Here is a 19,230-nt window from a genome sequence, read left to right as displayed (position 1 = left end):
TTTATCTGATTGTTCTGATTTATCTTTGTTTAATTGTTCGAAATAATCTGGTATGTCCTCGTCATTCCATACTTCCTCCTCAGGCTCCTGAAGGTAATAAAAAAAAGACATCATAGACCGATATTACATAACTAAGATTAGCCACAGGCAGAAAAGAGGGTAATGTTTTTTAGAAATCGATATCATCATGATTTATATACCTTTGGATTATCATGCATCATTTCTTCTTCATTTCTCTCAGTGTCTAAGTCCTGATTCACTGTTATCGTTGAATGAGATTCTTGGTCAAGTGCTTCTGGGTCAATGGTCTCGTGATTTGGTTCTTCACTTTCTACTGCTTCTAAATGAATTGAATTTGGAACCAGTTGAATCATATTCCGTGTAGAAAACCCTGATTTGGAGGTCTATTGTTACAGCTTTTAGTCAACTTTTTTCAGTGATAACAAAGGTTGAAGAAGCAAAGAGTAGAACTATTATACCAGACTATGGTTTAAGCTATTACACTCCAACAAGTTGCAATAATTAAGATCTTTTAAGATAATTTAATAACAAATAATACATAACGAGAATGCCCTTAAAAATCATATTTTCTACCCTTATGGCCAACTGAACGATTTGAAAGTCAGGGAAAGATTTTTTTATGTCACAACAGATTTTCAAAAACATGATACCTGTAACGGTATGATGGTTTTCTTTGATGATTCTTTTTATTGAAAACACTTGATTCTGCAAAGGAAGTAATTTTATTCTTTTTGCTTGACAAATTCCATTTTTGTGGGCTCTGTAGAATGTGTTGTGAGCAAAGTCTTCATTGCAAGAACTGCACCATTTTCTCTTTCTTTCTTTCTCTTTCATTTTTAACGCATAATAAAACCAAGTTGTTAAATCGAGCCTCAACACACCTGTAAACAGAAACAAAAATCAAAACAGAATTTTGAAGCTATTACAAACAGAAATCAAGTAAAAATATTCTTTAGCTTGCAGTCTTGAATTTACAGTTAAATGAATAATCAAATCAAAAAACTTTAGCAAAAATGAATCAATTCATAAATGTTTTGGGGCAGAGTTTTCGAAATAAAAAATTTTTCATAGGTGCACAATGAACAATGAGCACCAAACAATTAAATTACAAAAAAAATATTGAAAAAGTTTGATTTTTTTTTAGATATGATGTATGTATTAGTCATTTTAACATGTTAAAGAAAAAAGATGTTTATGACAGTTCCATCAATATGCCAAAAACATTTTGCTCACCCATCCTCACTCCAAGATAGGCCACCACAGAAAAAACTTCCTTTAAGGATGCTGTCATATTTATGTAATTTTTTTAGCCTTGCATTAAATCACAGCAGCTAATCAATTCTGATTAGGTATTTTTTTAAATTCTTTTTACAGTTGAGCATTTTTATTATGCATGTATCCAAATAAATAATGTTTTGTTCTGTCGACCAGGCTAGTTTGTGAAATATACCAAAAAGTCTCTGTGGTGGAAAAGGCTAAAACAATATAAATTTGACGGATCCTTAAAGGAAGTTAATTCTATGGTGGCCTATCTTGGAGTGAGGATGGGTGAGTAAAATGTTTTTGGCATATTGATGGAACTGTATGATATACTGTATGTACATATCCCTATTCATATTGTTTTTGTATCAATAAATGAATTCTAAAGATTTAGAGAAAGTTACAAATAAAAGATATCTTATCACACATAAATTCTAAAAAGTATATGCAACATCCACTGGCTTAAGATTTTCCTTCTTTTGTTTTTCTGTTTACCTTTATAGGCTAAAATTTCAGAATCCAGACCAGAAAAAAAGTTTGTTTTTATATTCCTCCAACTTAATATGCACATTCAAGTCTTTTGTCCATTGCATAGTTACAGTCGGTTTAAAAAGCAAATTCATGATCTTTTTTGAAAATTAATCCCTGCGACAATTTTAAAAACCTTTGGATTCCCAAAAGTCGCAAAATAAAGTCTTTGGGGAAATTAAGTTTTTTAGACAAACATAATTTTAAGGATTTTTTAAACAATAATTCCCCGTTGTTTTCGAAAAAAAGCCCACATCACAAAACTCGTGAAATCTAATCTTCACAAAATAAATCCCACAAAAATTAAATTATTCCAAGAAAAAAATGCCTCGCGAAAATTACTTCTCTAAAAAATTAATCCCCCTTAAGATATCAAATAATAAATTATAATATAATTTATCAAAGAAAAATAAAATGTCCTGTTAATCAAAGCTTTACTATTTAGTCCGACTATGTACACTAACATGTCATGTATTGTCACTGTCTTGTCTGTACATAGAATAATATATATATAGTAATATTCTATTAAATCAAATGAATGATTATGCGGGCACGTGTATAGGTATAGGTAACAGCAGTATTGTAAGATAAGTTTTAGCGCATGGCAGATCATCTCCTTTCATCCTCACCCACCATGTTGAATTTCATTACATAATCTTTTTGCCGCTGATTAATTGAGGACCCTGCCGACGCACCAGAGTTAACGAACACCAGACACGCGAAAGTCCGGCGTAAAATGAGAATTTTTTTTGCCACTGGACAATCCTTACACCTGACTTAAGGAAATCGGATGTCCGGTGTCGGAGAAGGATTTTTTTACCACCGGACAATCAAAACACCAGACATGACCAGTCCGGTGCTTCTTAATTTTTGTTTCATAAATGTCCGGCGTCCAAAATTCCCTGTATGCAACACCGGACTGACACTGGACTTATTGCGTCCGGTGTAGCGAAAGGATACTTTTTACCACCGGACAAATACACCGGACAGTCCGGTGCGTCGGCAGTGGTCCTATTAATTGTTGGGCTAAAAATAGTCTTGTAAAAATGGTCTATAGTGTTGTCTCTGCGATATGATGCTTCTTGAAATGTATCTCAGATCGGTTATTCCTGTTTCCTTGAACACTGCATATCACTCTTTTTGTTTTACTGGTCAATTGTTTGCGGGCGGCTAGCATGCCCCTCGTGTGTGTGAGAAAGTCCAAAGAATAAAATGAAAAATGGATATATTATGTCAGCTCACTCGAAACTCATCTAAAGTCCTTCAATCCCTCCTCTATGGCTGGTTCATAAATCATAAAATTGCAAGGAGAATACGTGCATAACAAACAAACAAGTAGTTCGATGCAATAAAAAAACATTGATTTCCATTATATTCCTTTTTGTTGTGAATTCTTGCTTTTGTTTTCAACCAACAAAAATTACCAATTTATAAAACATGAATCCATACCATACCATATGTCCATGAAGAAAATAAATTGAGCCAAACTGTCAAAGTTTATGTTTCTGGAGAAGGACCAGGCAACAAAGTCTTTTGGTTGAACTAAACCAGACTGCCAGACTGCCAGACTTTGGTATAGCAAAAGTCAAAGCGCAGCGCGGCTACCATTTTTGTTTACATTCGGACTTAGCCTGTGATGAGCTTCTAGCCTGAGTGTTACACCTGGGCGCGCTATCCCGTATATTCAAAACTTTACTTTTGGCGCTCTGGCATTTAGCCTGTTAGACGAAAACCGCTTTTTTATCGCGATTTAACGTCTGTTACTTTTTGCCGTGGAATCGAATGTTCTTGGACGGGAAAGTCCGTCCAAGAATTTCTCTTCGGCGCGGCGTATTTTGCCGTGACTTTGGACAAGTTGCACTCCATCGCATGTGCCTTTTTCTGATTTTTAAGAAGTCATTGCATTGCTTCGAGCGGTAAAGTTCAAATAGATTTTCGAACTTTCGAATTTTGTGATTCGAATGTTGAAAATTGTTATTGAGCGATTTTTTTGTTTTGAAAAGTGAATGGCTCTTTCTTGAAAAGAAACGAAAAAGCAGCAGTGTGAGCTGAATCTGCGGAAGGAGGAGAAAGAAGATGGAAGTTTTATTATTGCATCAACAGCAGCAGAGTTGTTGGGTTATTCCATAACAGGATCGTAGAAGCCGAGAGATTAAACTGTTAACATGGTGAATGAAAATTATCAAATCATTTCTTTTGCTTTGGGTTGGATCCTAGCCATAATAGTGCTGATGATGATATACGAACTTGGTTTGGACTTTTAGTATGCTTTGGGATGGCAACGAACATCTTTTGGATATGACTTGAAACCTAGAAGAATTTACCCCTCGCTTATTCCAGTGGAAAGAAGAACTGTTTGTTTGTTATTGTTTTTATTGGCTGTTCGACGTGGTTTGTGATCGCTTGTTTGAAAATGTGACATAAATTGAAATTGAATTGTAGAATGTAAATTGACATCTAATTGAAAGTAAACTGAAATTTGATTGTATTCGATTCGAAAGAATTTAATGAATGTTGCTGGGTATAGAAATGATTTTCTTCAGCTCTCAGCACCAGTGGCCATTGTCATTGACAAATCTTGACATATCAAAACTTGACACTATTTTTTTTATTTTGATTTAAACTTATGCGCTATAGTTGATACAATGACAGATTTTTTATATTTTTATGTGAAAAGTTTTGTCCTGTAGAGTTTGAAGGTTTACTACCAATTAATTTTGAGTGAAGATTAAAAACTTTTAAATTTCTCAACTTTGGAAACTAGATAGCCAGTAAAATGTGAAGGTGTTGCTTCGAACTGTGGGAGGAATCTACCTAAATTTTATTATTTTTATCTGACTTTTCTTTTAAGATTTTACAGTCATGGTCATAGTTTTATTACAACTTTTATAAAAACTTTGATAATTCTTTAAGTACTGTAAATAAAGATGTCGCAAATATTTATTTTTGTTTTGTACCTCTGTATCTTGAAATTGCACGAGATCAACTTGTTCCATCTTAAAGTCTTGGAATCTTCATTATTTTACATCCCTGTTTCAAAGACTGGCTATGGCTAGTGTTGAGAGTTTTCTTTGATTTTGGTTGTTTCTCAGCAAGGAAGTTAAAACCTTTTGAAGAAAGGGGGTTTCCTTTATTAAATTAAGAGCCTGTTGACAATACCATTAATTGAAGCTGCTTGGAGACTTTTTTGCTTCTATAGTTCTTTCGTTATAAAGGGGTGTATCAAAATATTCTCGTTTTGAAAAACAAGTATTTTTAGCTCACCAAAACCGATCCCGATCCCGAGGATTCTTTTGTTTTGATTTTATGCACGGCACTCTAAAGTTAAGACTAGATTTGACATCGATGCACAACCTCTCCACCAAGGAATTCTATTCGGTCGTCCATTCCAGTCTTTGCTTTCGAGTTCCGTGTTTTCCCGCCTTTATTCACTCCGCACGGAATCGACGTCACCCTCCACCACATTGCGATAACTTTCGAAAAGCGCTTCAAAGTGTAACTGACCATAAAACAAAGAAAAAATTTGGTTTGTGGGAAGGTACTGGCTATCTGGCATTTGGCTGGGTGGAGAAAATTGAAGAATGCAGCCAGTCGAAGTGAAGAAGATGAATTTTTAAAAGGCTACAATGGCAGATTCAGCAAAGCAAGATAAGTCAATTTTATTCTTTTAAAATATATGTAAAATTCATACCACTTTTTTCTTGATTTCACAAACTAATTTCTTCTTGAGGGACAAATCTTCTTCCACCACAAGACCACCCTTACTGCTGCCCCACAATCCAGTGAATGCAAGAAAAAATTAGAATTTTCTGGAACTTCTAATGAAAAAAAAGAAGAAAAACAATACTTTTTCTTTCAGTCTTTGTTTTCATCGATTGTTTTCCACCAATCCACTGAAAAAACTAAAAAGTGATAACAACAGCTCCAATGTTTTCAGTGGGACTTCTTTATTTCCATCAAAATATTCTTTTGTTTCACCTTTACTGGCTCTTCTGGCTCACATATAAAATGATGAACATGTGACATTCCAAAGTCTTTTCCTGCAACCCACTGACAAACTGATTCTTCAATCATCAACTCATAAAAATAGAATCTTAAAATATTTCAGTCATCATTTTCCAAGTTTACGTAAACCGTGCATTAAAGTATTCATTTGAATATTCTGGCAGTAAAATACCTAATATTTTGCTACATCTTTTCTTGGTCACTGGTAAGTGAAGTTAAAAAAATTGATTTTGTATGTCTTACAAAAATGCTTGTGTATCATTATTGTAAATTATTAATCCCAGCACATCACGGGAGCTCTGCAAAATTATTTTTCATATCTTTCGCTCGTATTGATTACAAGGTGCCATAACGTAATTGAGACTTTAACTAACAAGCCTTTGGCAAAGGCTTTGCTGCAATTGAGCAACAATTTAAATGAACCATGGAACTTTGTAGTATTTATTTTCTATCTTTTATCAGAATTGGTTTTAACCTGTTGTAGTAATGCCAGCTTCACGTAGAAATTTGAATGTACCAAAATCAGCTAGGGTGACTATCAGCAATTCTGGAGTCCGCGTGCTTAATCCACAACAGAGCTCTCCAAATGAAGCTTCAAATAGAAATAATTCAGAACAGTAAGTTTCTCCAGTTTTCTTAAAATTGTTTATCAATTCTTGCTCAGGCCAAAAAAAGAAAAAGTTTTGTTTCCGGAAATCGACCGGGTGAACTATTTTTTGAGTCACCCGGCCGCTAAAAAAAGTTTTTTTTTTTTGGTTTGAGTTGGGGAAGAATTGTTTTTAACTAAAGATTTCAAACAACTAAACGAAAATGGAAGTTCCCGTTCATCAATTAAAGACCTCTTATAATAACATGCATATAAATAAAAGACAAAAGTAGATTTGTTTTAATTTTTGTGACGTCAATAGACCCAGACGGTGTCAATTGAACGCCGAATCAATCGAACGCAATTGAACGCAATCGAATAATTGCAATTCGATTGTCGAACGCAATCGAATCGCAATCGAATATTACCCAGGATTTTCTGTTCGATTGCTTCGATTACTTTGATTACTTTGATTCATTGTGACTTTCATTTAGCAATTTAACTTTACATGGCACCTTTTCGTAGGTTATGAATTATATTATTTGCTGTAGCAAATTGGCGAGTTCAGAACCTGCGATAAATTCACTTGGGATTGGAGAAAGTGAATATGTCTCCAAGAAGCATGTGTAAAATATGAAATTTCAATGCAGGATATTTTTTAAAATTGAATTTTATCTTATCTTCTCAGACCATTGAATATTAGTGGCGTGGCACCAATCAGTCCCAACGTGACACCATCTAATGCTCCAGTCCAGCGGTAAGCTGTATTTTTTATTGAAAAAAAGTTTTTGAAGATTGTTGGGGTATAAAGTTATACAAATTGAGTTTTAGAAATTCCTTTTAAAATCTGGCAATTGCCTTACCTTTTTGAGATAAAAGTTCTTCAGTGTGACAACTTTCATAAATATTTTTCCAAGAATCATTTGTAGTAAGCAGAGCTTAAGACTGAAAATTTGTAATAAGGTTATTATTTAAAAGTCAAGAGTAGTCATCAAGGTTAGGTTTTTTTTAATGAAAAGCTAATAATTATATCAAATTTTGAGTTAAGTCAAGCAGCAACTAGCATATTTAGATTTCTACCTTTGGCAAGGGACCGGGCCAGGTTAATAGGTGTCACCTAAATTCTTTCCATGGTAGGTAGTCCCATATTGATTTATAGGGGTAGGAGATGTGAAGTCCTCACTTAAAGTTTTGTTATCCGACCCCACTTGGCTTTGTTTACAATACATTGAAATAAAAGAGGTTAATCGATTTGTTCCTATAAAATATTTAATTGCAATTCAAAAGCTATTCTGGCGTATTTGTAGACATTTTAAGATGTCAAACATTTACCCAGTGCTGAGACATTTCATAATGTCAGAGTAATCATTAGTTTTTGAGCTGCCTTTTGAGTTAGACTGCTACATCTTTTTTGGATTATCACTTGCAACTCCAAGGTGTGCGTGATTTAAGACATTCAAACGTGTCAGAACTCATCATCAGCTAGAACATTTAACATGTTCAAACTGTACAAATCTTGTTATTGTAAATGATAATCTTTTTGTACATTTGTAGCACTGTTCTCGATTGTTAACCAAAGCTTTATTTGATCCTCTTTTATTTCAAGTTACACACATTAAACAATTAATTTTGCTATCCCAAACCAGCTCAGCTGTTTTTATGACACCATTGTGTGCGTTTTATAATCTCTGTCTCTTGGGAGTTTAGAATCTTCCTAAGTAATCAACCCCCTTAAAGGCAAACTCCTCTATGTGCATACTTTTTACATAAAACCTCCTTATAGGCATTTTTGAGAATTATTAGACTCCTAAGTTTAGGGGGATGATACTATATCATCCTGGTTGGGTTATATGATTTATGTTTTTCTTTTGATTATCCATTAAGAAATTGAATCATCATCATGAAGTCCATTACAATCCATGAAATCAGAGCTTTAAAGTTAAATTAAGCAAGCTAATATTGTCAAGAGAGTCTATCATACCAGGGGCCGTCCATATAGTACGTACGCAAAAACTTTCCAAAAATTTGATACCTCCTCCCCCCTTGTACGCTGAGAACAATAGAAATGATTTCATTCAAATAATAGATGTACGCTTTTGCTAAACCTCCTTCTCTTCCCACTTCACTGCGTACATACTATGGATGGTCCCTCATAGTAATGAAAATTATTGTATCAATACTGACAGTTTCATGTCTTATTCAAACAATCCTCAGAGAGTCCACATATCTTTTTATAAGGAACTGAGTTCCTAAATTCCTGAAGCATCTCAGAGTATTTTAAGGCTTAATTTGAGGTAGTGTCTTTTTTCTGACTTCAGTTTGGATTCTTGCCCGTTGGGGTTCTAGTAGTCGGGAGGGGTTGGTATTTCCGTCAAGAAGGTGGGTGCAACTGGGTGCAATCTTAAAAATACTCAGGTTACTCTTTCCACCATCTTATGATTGATATTTAAAACATTTGGATTAATATTACACCCCTGTGTCAGACCTGCTGGGACTTCCTCCCCACAGGATAGATGGGCCAAAAGAGAGTTGTCAGAAATATAGTTCAAAGTCCCCTTCCATTCAAAACAATAATCGTTATTTTACCCCCACTGCCTAAAACATTCTCACCGACACAGGGGTGTAATCCAACTTGCGGAAAATGGAAAGTCCTCTTAAAGAATTGTTTACCACTGTTTATGAGGTATTTTAAAAGTTGTGTTAAACGCTTTAGAATTCTGTAAATTGCAGTTTCTTACTTCATTTTTAAAAAGCGAATTTTTTACCCAACGGTATAAACTCCATCGCTACCTATACTTATTATTACACAAGATTTGTCATAACAGCTCAAATTTAACTTCTGCACTGCTTTTATGAAACCCCTTCTTTTCCTAACTGCATTTATTGATTCCTTTTTGAGTCCATTTTTTTGAAAATGTTGACAGGGAATTTCAATGACAAATGTTAGTTTTTTTTTTTGCTTCCTCTCTTTTGTAGAAAATCGAAACGATCCATTGTAAAAAGGAAAGAGCGACGAGTAAACCTGAGGAATAAACAAAAGATATCCAAGGACCTCAATAAAACATCAATGAGAGAAATGTTAATTAGTGCTAAGAGAGAACTCAAATTTATTCAAAGAAAAGCTATGGTTCCGGCTCCAGCTAGACTTGCATTTACTGAGAAAGCAAGAAGTAGTCGTTCGAAACGAAAAAAGACCTGCCAAAATGAACTGCTCACTTCTCTATCATCAAACCTTGCCAAGTTTTCTGGAGATCGTTTAAGAAAAGTTGTTGTTGGGTTTGAGAACCAGAAAGGTGTTTTTGGGGAAATAAGTGTTCGTAAGATTGACTTTCTTGGTGTTTATTGTGCAAGAAAAAGTATAAGAGGTTCAGCAGCCGACTTGAGATCTGAGGCGCTAGTTCTCCTGAAACTATCTGGGCATCCATGTTTTCCATTTTTATATGGGATGGAAGAAAATCATGCCATATTAATGGAGTACATATCGGGGAAGAAAAACACTTTAGCTCCCTCTCTAACGCTGAGTGATGTTATTCGAAATAAAACTTTATTAAGTACAAGAGTTTGTTTTGAAATATGTAGGAAACTTGTTGCAGGAATGACTTATCTTCATGATAATGGTATCTTACACAACGACCTACATGGTCGAAATATAATTTTGCGTCCAGATCACTCGCCATGTATTGTCGATTTTGGCAAAGCCACGTTGGTCACCAGTCCAATTATCTACAATTTAACTTATGGATCCAAAGAGCAAATTCTATACAATAAAGTTCATCGTCATTTAGCTTACGAACTAAGAAACGTTCCAAATTCACCGCAAACACCACAGACCGACGTGTATTCGCTTGGGTATAATTTTGAAAGTATCTTAAAAATAAACTCACACAAAGACATTAAATACGTAGCAGGTCAGATGATGAAAAAAGATCCTATTTCTAGGTTCAATCTGAATGATTGCTCAGTTAATCTGATGAAAGAATAAGAATACTTTACATTTTATTAGTCTTAGAAATTTTATTTTTAGTTTTTATTCTGTTTATACGCCTGCCCACTTTTGACAAGAAGAAATAGGCCAAATTCTTAACTGGGCATTTCACAGGTTTGGCCTTCTTTGAAACATAGCCTTTGGACGCAAAGTGAAACGTTATTTTTCGTGCTGACTGTCAGCAATTATTGCTGCAACAGTCAGCGTGAAAAATAAGGTTTCACTTTGCCTCCATAGGCTACATTTCAAAATAAGCCTAACCTGTGGTGTAACCCCTGGTTTAAAATTTGGCCTACTTCTTTTGGTAAAAGTGGGCCAGTGGGCAGACGTGTGGACAATATTTTCCCAATAAAATCACAATGAGACGACATGAGTTTGTTGATTTTTAAGGACCCTTTAAAGGGACATAAAAGTACTTAAGAAATTTGTAAACAAACTGCATGCAGCGGGATATGAAATTAAAACAAATGTCACACGTGATTTTCGCAGTGTTTACATTTTACTACTTTCATGTCCCTTTAATCTAGCTCATCAATTTAAATGTTATTGTTACATTACTCTCGGGTACCTAATAGCCGGGGGGGGGCCCGCTAATTAATTTTTCGAAAATTTTCCACCCAGGACATTGTTATTCCAACCCCCCCCCCCCCCCCCGCTTATTGATTTTTGAGAAATTTTTTTTTGAAAGTTCCCTCTTTTGCCCTAATTTTGCTGTATCAGCCTCCTTTTTGAACATTTTCCACCCAGGACATTTTTATTCCAACCCCCCCCCCCCCCGCTTATTAAATTTTGAGATTTTTTCCAACCCCCCTGCTTATTCCAAACCCCAGTGATCAAAGTTGTTCCGTCTGAGACGGATTTCCGTCTCACAGAAATTGTTGTCAAAGTTTTCCGTCTCAGTTAGCAATGGTTATTTAGCAAGAAATAGTGGTTTTATTCTCTAGAATAATTCCATCAGAAAGAAATCTTGTATTAAAACTGTGTTTATGGCTGATTTTACAGTTTGGTCATGTATGCATAGTATGACGTTCATATATTTTTATTTTTCAACCTTTTTTAGATAGATATTATTATATTTTCGCTGTATGATAGGTATTTTAAGAAAATTCTGAGTTTTCTTAAATTAACAAATTTTGGTGCCTTTCTAGCCAATCTAGGGGGTAAAAAATCTGAAAATTTTCGGGCCCTTCGCCCCAACCATGGCCTGCGGGTGTCACTGTATACCTAAATATCTCTATTAAGAAATTTTCCGTCTCACAGAAAAAAACTGCTTTTACCACTGAAACCCAAAATAGAGTCCGTCAGGCGACATTGGTCGTTCTGAAAAGGCGAAAATGTCTAGTGATTTTTAAAGTGAGATGTAAGGTTCCTTGTTTCAGTATGGTAAAAAAATGTCTAATGATAACTTCACTAATTAGTAGAGAAGCATACCTTAGTAGCCTTGTTTTAGTTTTTAATTGTCTAGCTAGCTGGAAAGTCTTTGGGCATACTGCATACAGTCTGTAAATCTTTATTTTCTACTTGATTTAGTAATATGTTCTACCGCTATAAACGTATCCTGGTGTGTATCTATACTTATCAAAGCATATTACAACGAGTAGTTTTTATTTCAGAGACTTTGATCAATTCAAAGATCATATGAAGACGCTACTTGAAGAGTCAAACACAAAACACAAAGCTGAAACTAAGGCTTTGGAAGATAAACTCCAAGCTTTACAAGAAGAGTTTGATGCAAGTCGTGCCAAGACAAAGACAAAAAAGAGGAGAAAGATAGAAAATGGTGCTTCGGTAAGTTTTAAATGTTGATAACAACCTGTTTCTTTTGTATGAAAGTGAAACGATTAGCTGATCTACCATCCCTCAAAGAAATAACTTTTGCTTAGCAGATTTTACAACAAGTTTGTAAATTATTGACAGCTGTATTTTAATAACTTTAATGTCATTTTTTCCTTTCAAATTTTCATTGACATTCACAATTTTCTTTTATAGGACTTTATTCACAGGACTTACAAATCGCTATTTCCGACGGTCGATGATGGTTGGAATGTCCACCAAGGATACAAATCCCAACACAATAGCCGCGTGACTCTCCAAATACACAATCAGATTAACATAAACAAGCATCATTTTGCCAATGAATCAATAAAGGGTGAGTTATATTTTTTTAAATGCATCGGCTTGATAACATCTTTCTTTTATTTCGCTAAGTTCTGAAAGTGTTTGAACCATGCAAGAGCCTTTTTTCGCACAAGTCTTTTCCTTCTCTTGGAGAAGAAATGACATTAATTGATATAACATATATGTTACTAAAATAATTTTGTCATTCTCATTTCAGACGGCATTTATCGATATTATGAGCATCTATGCCGAAAATCGCGAGAAACTGATGATGATGTTGCCAGAAACAGGAGAAACGGCAGGCGAAAACGGGTAAGATAGAATATATTATGTTATCGCTGTGCTAGGCAACGTAAACAGTGGGTGAAAAAGGGAGATAATTTTGTATAACCTGAAGGAAGGGAAGGAACTCTTTCTATGCTAGCATCAAAAGTTACAACTTTTTATAAAAATCTGAAAATAAAGACATTGGGGCCACACGAATAGTCTAGTGATATTTTTGACACCATGGAAATGTAAATGAAAGTTAAAAGTGATGACATTGTTAACTCGTTAGGGGACTCGACTCGGAAGAGGGCTCGGAAAGCTGTTATGGGAAGTAAAAATCATTCATTGACCCTGAAGTTCAATCTCGCTATTGAAAACTGTCGGGAATCGGATAAATATCATCTAAACCAATTCATGTCTAGTCTAATGTTGTTTTTCTTCTCTTGCATCAGCTTTTTGATAAACGGTCAAGCATCGAAATGGATGGTGAGATTGAAGAATATTGGAACCATCTTGCGTCACCACTGGTTATGTCCGACATAGAAACCGACGACGAGCAGGATGGACATAAGACTTTCAGACGGCCAAAATGGAGGGCAACTATTTTCAATAACTTGATAGATCGTATCGATCAAAGCCTTGGTATACGACGGCTTTACAGTGAAACCCCCTCGTCTCGCCATGTATTTGTGGAAAAGTTGAAACCAGAAATATTAGCGGAAAACGAAAATATCGAAGACGAGAACACTGAACCAGCCGTTACGAATGGAGATGGTTTCCAGGCTCTGGAGAGTGATTGATTTAACATTTAATTACACGCTTTTTTTATAAGAATAGTGTTCTTTGGCTGAGTGTTAAGTATTCTTAAGAAATTGCCTAAATTTGAGGGTGGAATATTCTAATATATTCTTACTTTTTCAGACTTAACCTTTATACAAACATAAGAAATGACCTATTTGAGTGTTTCTTGTTATTTAGCACACTTAAGCTAAAATTGTATTTCTACCTTAAAGTTTCAATTTAAGTCAAACAAAAAACCCAATTGTTTTTGTTACCAAATAGAATAGAAAATGACTTTATTTTTATCAAAATCTGTGATACTCACCCTGGAGGTTTTCTTAGGGTATTCTTACGATTCGGCCAATTTTCACCCTGATATTCTTATAAAAAGCATGTATGGATATTTGTGTTGATTGAACTTAATTGAAGACTGAAAGTGTCGATCTAGTTACAAATACTTTTTTGTTCACTTTGATTGTAACTTGGGAAAGCATACTAGAAAAATTCATCTAGTCACTTCGGTCTAATCAGAAATATTTTAATTTAAATCAACCTAATTAATTCTCAAAATACCTTCGAATAGTCCAGAAACCAAACCTTAAGCCACTGGTCAAATAATTTGTAAACACCCTACGAAAAAAAAACCTTAATAATCTTTGTACCATATATGCTGTAAACGATTAAAATAAACTTTTTGTTTGTTCATTTAGCTGCTCGTGTCATTTTAGACGCGAAAATTTGTCATCTAGAATTAAATTGTTATTTTGTTAGATTTCTTTTTATGAATCTGTGACAGTCATAGTTGCAAATATATATTTTTTTTGATGAGAAAGAAAATACTCCAACAAGATACATCAAATCTTTATCGTTTATTGTTAAAGCCCTAGTAGAGACATTTACACTTTCTTAATTTAAAATCTTGTTTACGGTCAAAATAAGCTGACTTTGATGTATAAACCTATTTTGCATTTTCGACATATTCATTACAAAACTAAGTTTTGAAAATCGAAATTTTTGAAGCACATTATAAGCTTTATAGCCCAGTATAATACTATTATTTGTCAAAAAACCTAGAAATATCCGAGCCACCGTGCACAAATCCGGTAAAATTATTGTGGTTCTCTTGAGATCGTTATTGTAATATGCGAAAAACCGTGTATGAACCCTGTCTCGTATTAAGAAACCCGTTTACATTACTGTCGTTACCGTTTATGACCGATTCTGTGCTGAAAATATCCGATCCTTCCGTTTATTTGATAATATTTCCCGGTTATCACTAAATACATAAACGGTTCAAACTAGCTTCCTCGATTGCGAAAACGAATCCCCGTGTATTGAAAATAGATAAACAGTAATAATACATCAAAGTACGAGTACCATTATTAGAAAAACGGATCCCGGATATGAGAAATAAACGGGAAATAAAATTTGCCGTTAACTACCGTTTGTCAAAAATACCCGGACAAATTCGGTAACTTTTTCCTACCGTTTTTTCAACCTTTTTGCGCAGTGAAAGAAGACTGATAACAGGGTAAGCCAAATGTAGGTGATCATTTTCTATGTAATAATGAGATTGTGAATGTGTGGTGTATGTGCAGGTGTATGTGCGTGCGTGTTGTCGGTTTTATTTTATTTACTATTTCATTTTTCTACATCTGAAAATAAAACAAGCAATATGCTGAATGGACCTACATGATGAAACTTAGATAGCAATAAGGAGAAAAACAATCATTAAGAAAATATAGCGGTTAGCGAAAATGCATTAAATTTCATCATTAATTTTTGATGGGGGGGAGGGGTTTAGGGAAAAAAGAAATAGAAAGTTCCGGCTGCAAAATTGCAAAAGTTTTATTGACATTTGAATCATGCTTGATGGTGGCATTGCTATCAATAATTTTTTTTAAGTGAAAAAACAAAGAAATATATGGAAAAAGCCCAATTCAAATCTGCAAAAACGGCGATTTCCGGCATACTTCCGGCATTTTCGGCCTAGCAAAAATCGGAAAAAACGATTAATGAAATCTCGAGAAAATGCCTAAAAACCGGTTTTTCCGGCATATTTCCGGCATTTTCGGCCGGAAAAATATGTTTTTCGAAAATCGGGCTCCGTCACATTTTAGGTATTGACATTTTGCATCATTGTGCAAAATTTCATAAAAAAATATAAAGTACACAGCTCGAGAAATTCAAGTAATACCATTTTTCCGGCGAAAATCGGCTGTTCCGGCGATTTTTAGTAAGTTCCGGCTTCAAAAATCAGTTTTATTGACAATTGAACCATGCTTCTTGGTGGGCATTGCTATTACTATTGTTTTTGTGTGAAAAAACTACGAAATATAAGGAAAAAGTCCGATGAAAATCTGCAAAAACGGCGATTTCCGGCATATTTCCAGCATTTTCGGCCGGACAAGAATTTTCCTCAAAAATCAGACTCGACCATGTTTTGGGCATTGCTAATACGCATCTTTGTGCAAAAAATCAGAAACAACTAATGGTGAAATCTAGAGAAAATGCCTAAAAACCGGTTTTTCCGGCATATTTCCGGCATTTTCGGCCGGAAAAATATGTTTTTCGAAAATCGGGCTCCGTCACATTTTAGGTATTGACATTTTGCATCATTGTGCAAAATTTCATAAAAAAATATAAAGTACACAGCTCGAGAAATTCAAGTAATACCATTTTTCCGGCGAAAATCGGCTGTTCCGGCGATTTTTAGTAAGTTCCGGCTTCAAAAATCAGTTTTATTGACAATTGAACCATGCTTCTTGGTGGGCATTGCTATTACTATTGTTTTTGTGTGAAAAAACTACGAAATATAAGGAAAAAGTCCGATGAAAATCTGCAAAAACGGCGATTTCCGGCATATTTCCAGCATTTTCGGCCGGACAAGAATTTTCCTCAAAAATCAGACTCGACCATGTTTTGGGCATTGCTAATACGCATCTTTGTGCAAAAAATCAGAAACAACTAATGATGAAATCTAGAGAAAATGCCAAAAAAACAGTTTTTCCGGCATATTTCCGCCATTTTCGGCCGGAAAATTTTTTTTTTCAAAAATTGGGCTCCGTCATATTTTGGGTGTTGCCATTTTGCATCTTTGTGCCAAAAATCAGAAAAAAATAATGAGCCAATCTCGAGAAAAGCTGGTAACAGACGGACGAACGGACGGACGGACGGACAAAGGCTAATTTATAGGACCTCAAGGTAGGTCCAACAAGAACCAGGTAAGACAATAGACCTTATCGGCGTTTTTTATTTTTCTAAAAAAGCGATGCATTGTGGGATTGTTTCGGGGGTATTACAATAGAATACCCTCGAGGAATTCCTAATAGATTTCTATTGTAATACTCCCGAAACAATCCCGCAATGCAAAGTTTTTTTAGAAAAATCAAAAACTAAAAGATCTATTATTGGATATATGGAAAATTAAACACGGATTTGATAGAAAAAAAACTATTACTAAACGATATATACATGGGCAAAAAATGTCAACCTAAGATACCGTGTCAAGTTGACTAAACTAGCGTCGATCGGTCAAATTCTTTAAATTTGACTAAAAAATAACCAAAATCAACAAATGACGATTAGAAAACAGCGCTTCAATTTGTTTAAACTGAATAGATAATAAAAATGATGGTCATATCAGAACACAAATAGTGACGGATTATTAAATTTCGTCATTCGTTTTCTAAAATTTGAGTCATTTGGCTAAAAACATTGATGCATGCTTATAAATAGTAATTCTTATTCGAGGGTTTATAGTAATACACCTTTGTGCAAAAAATCAGAAAATTAAATGAGCCAATCTCGGGAAAAGTTGGTAACTAACTAACTAACAAACTAACTAACGAACAGGGGTTAAGCTATAGGACCTCCAGGTAGGTCTAATGAGGTGTGAAGTCGTATTCCATTGCAATTGGATACAAGTAAAATTTCATTCATTTGCCAAATGAGAGAGAATAATACAAAACTCATTCATCATTCGTATCGAATATAATAGCGATGAAACACCATAATAAAAGCATTCTATTTTTACAGCGAAAGATACTGTGAAGCTAGTAAACTAATCATTGATGAATAATGCAAACAGAGACTGGGACTGAGCCAACACAATGTTAATAAACTGAAAGATGAATAGACATCAATAGAGTGGGGCTCAGGCCCTCAAGCTCAGACCTCTGAATAGGGCGAGCAAATATGAGCGAGAAAAGGAAAGAGATCAAGGACTTGGAAGGAAGAGCTCGAAGGAAGAAGACTTGAAAAGGAGAACTTGAAGGAGAAGAACTTGAACGAAGACTATCGTTGCCAGATCTAGTAATTTATTTGATGTTATTTATATAACAATAATTTGATAGTTATTACTTAATTGGAAAAAGACCTAACTTCCCTTCGTCACAATACCAAACATTTTCTCTTGCTCCATTCATAGATTATCACTACCTTGTGGCGAAGTAACAGTTCAGTTAAGAAATTTTCATATTTCTATTGATTTATCCTTAAAACCCGAGCGTACTCACTAGTAGGAAGAGTGCCACCTGACTTTTGAAAATTGGAAACTTGTAGGTCAAAAAAGCCAAATTTTGAAAATTTTGTAGCCTTTCGAAGGCATCTTAATGCGAAATTAAAACATTCAACTATATAGCAGACACATAAAAAGAAGGCCATTTGTTCCACAGAATCAAGAGGAGGATTCTTGTAATGAACATTATTGTTCCCAAAGGAAATTGAGATTTAAAGGTTTTCTTTTTAAATAAGAGTAATATCGTTTAAGCTTACTAATCAATTTTAATTCACAAGCTTTTTCATATTGGATTGACACTGATGTGGAGCAAGCATGGTCAGAAAGAGGAAAAGAAAAACATTTTTTTGCTTATATCAGCATAATACAACAATAGACAGACACTGTCCTGATATGAAATGGGAACGCTTATGTAAAAATAAAACCTTTAAAATACTTATAATACCACAAAAATCCAAAACAGATATGAAAAAAAAAACGGAGATGAACATTTTCTTTCGACGATGTTTATAACTGATATGTCTGTAGATGCATGTGGTAGTAAAAAGACTTTAAATGTGTAATATGTGCGTTTTGTCAGTTTGTCTTGTCTTTGTTTACATCATTTATATTTTCCCTGAAAAGCAAGCGAAGTAAAATTATAGTATAATACTGGAAATAAATCTTCATCTTGAACATCAACAAGGACAAATTTTTCAAATGCAACGACAGAAAATTTTAAAACACTCGAATGTTTACACAGCTACCATAGCATCATTTACTGCGTTTGTTTTATGTAGAGATAAAACAGGATAAAATTGTGGTAAAAGCCACTATTCTAAAAAGAAGTTACTAGTTAGTATTGGTATACTGTTTTGTCTTTATCTTGTAATATTCTAGTCTAGGCTATGAAACCTTGCCTTGTGTAATGTCACATCAGCAAAATCGGATCTCCATTGATTATCCCAAACATCTACACAATCGTCACAAAACTTTTTCCAAGTATTTTCGAAAATTACTCACTAGTTTGTGGTCATTTAATATCAGTTCAAATTTTGAAAATGAACTTACTAACGATCATATTGATCAGACCACAAATTATTGCAATAGCATGACATTAACTAGATCTACTACCTTACTAATTGCAAAGCAATTTTCTTTCTTGAGACTTTAACAAATATC

The 19,230-nt window shown here is 34.4% G+C and overlaps 2 protein-coding genes across 2 annotated transcripts; both read left to right on the top strand.

Annotated features, from left to right (window-relative positions):
- The first annotated feature begins 6,300 nt into the window (after positions 1-6,300).
- On the top strand, positions 6,301-10,382 carry LOC136802367 (raf homolog serine/threonine-protein kinase-like). Its single transcript, XM_067059098.1, has 3 exons — positions 6,301-6,431; positions 7,089-7,157; positions 9,377-10,382. Exons 1-3 carry the CDS (start codon positions 6,301-6,303, stop codon positions 10,380-10,382), a joined length of 1,206 nt encoding a protein of 401 aa, XP_066915199.1.
- A 1,622-nt stretch (positions 10,383-12,004) lies between these two features.
- LOC136802376 (uncharacterized) lies at positions 12,005-13,651 on the top strand. Its single transcript, XM_067059110.1, has 4 exons — positions 12,005-12,173; positions 12,375-12,534; positions 12,721-12,815; positions 13,223-13,651. Exons 1-4 carry the CDS (start codon positions 12,024-12,026, stop codon positions 13,568-13,570), a joined length of 753 nt encoding a protein of 250 aa, XP_066915211.1. The 5' UTR covers positions 12,005-12,023; the 3' UTR covers positions 13,571-13,651.
- Positions 13,652-19,230: the final 5,579 nt, after the last annotated feature.

The sequence above is a fragment of the Clytia hemisphaerica genome, unplaced genomic scaffold (genome assembly GCF_902728285.1).
Source record: "Clytia hemisphaerica strain Z4C2 unplaced genomic scaffold, Clytia hemisphaerica genome assembly, whole genome shotgun sequence".
NCBI lineage: Eukaryota > Metazoa > Cnidaria > Hydrozoa > Leptothecata > Clytiidae > Clytia > Clytia hemisphaerica.
This window is presented reverse-complemented; position numbering and strand designations above follow the sequence as displayed.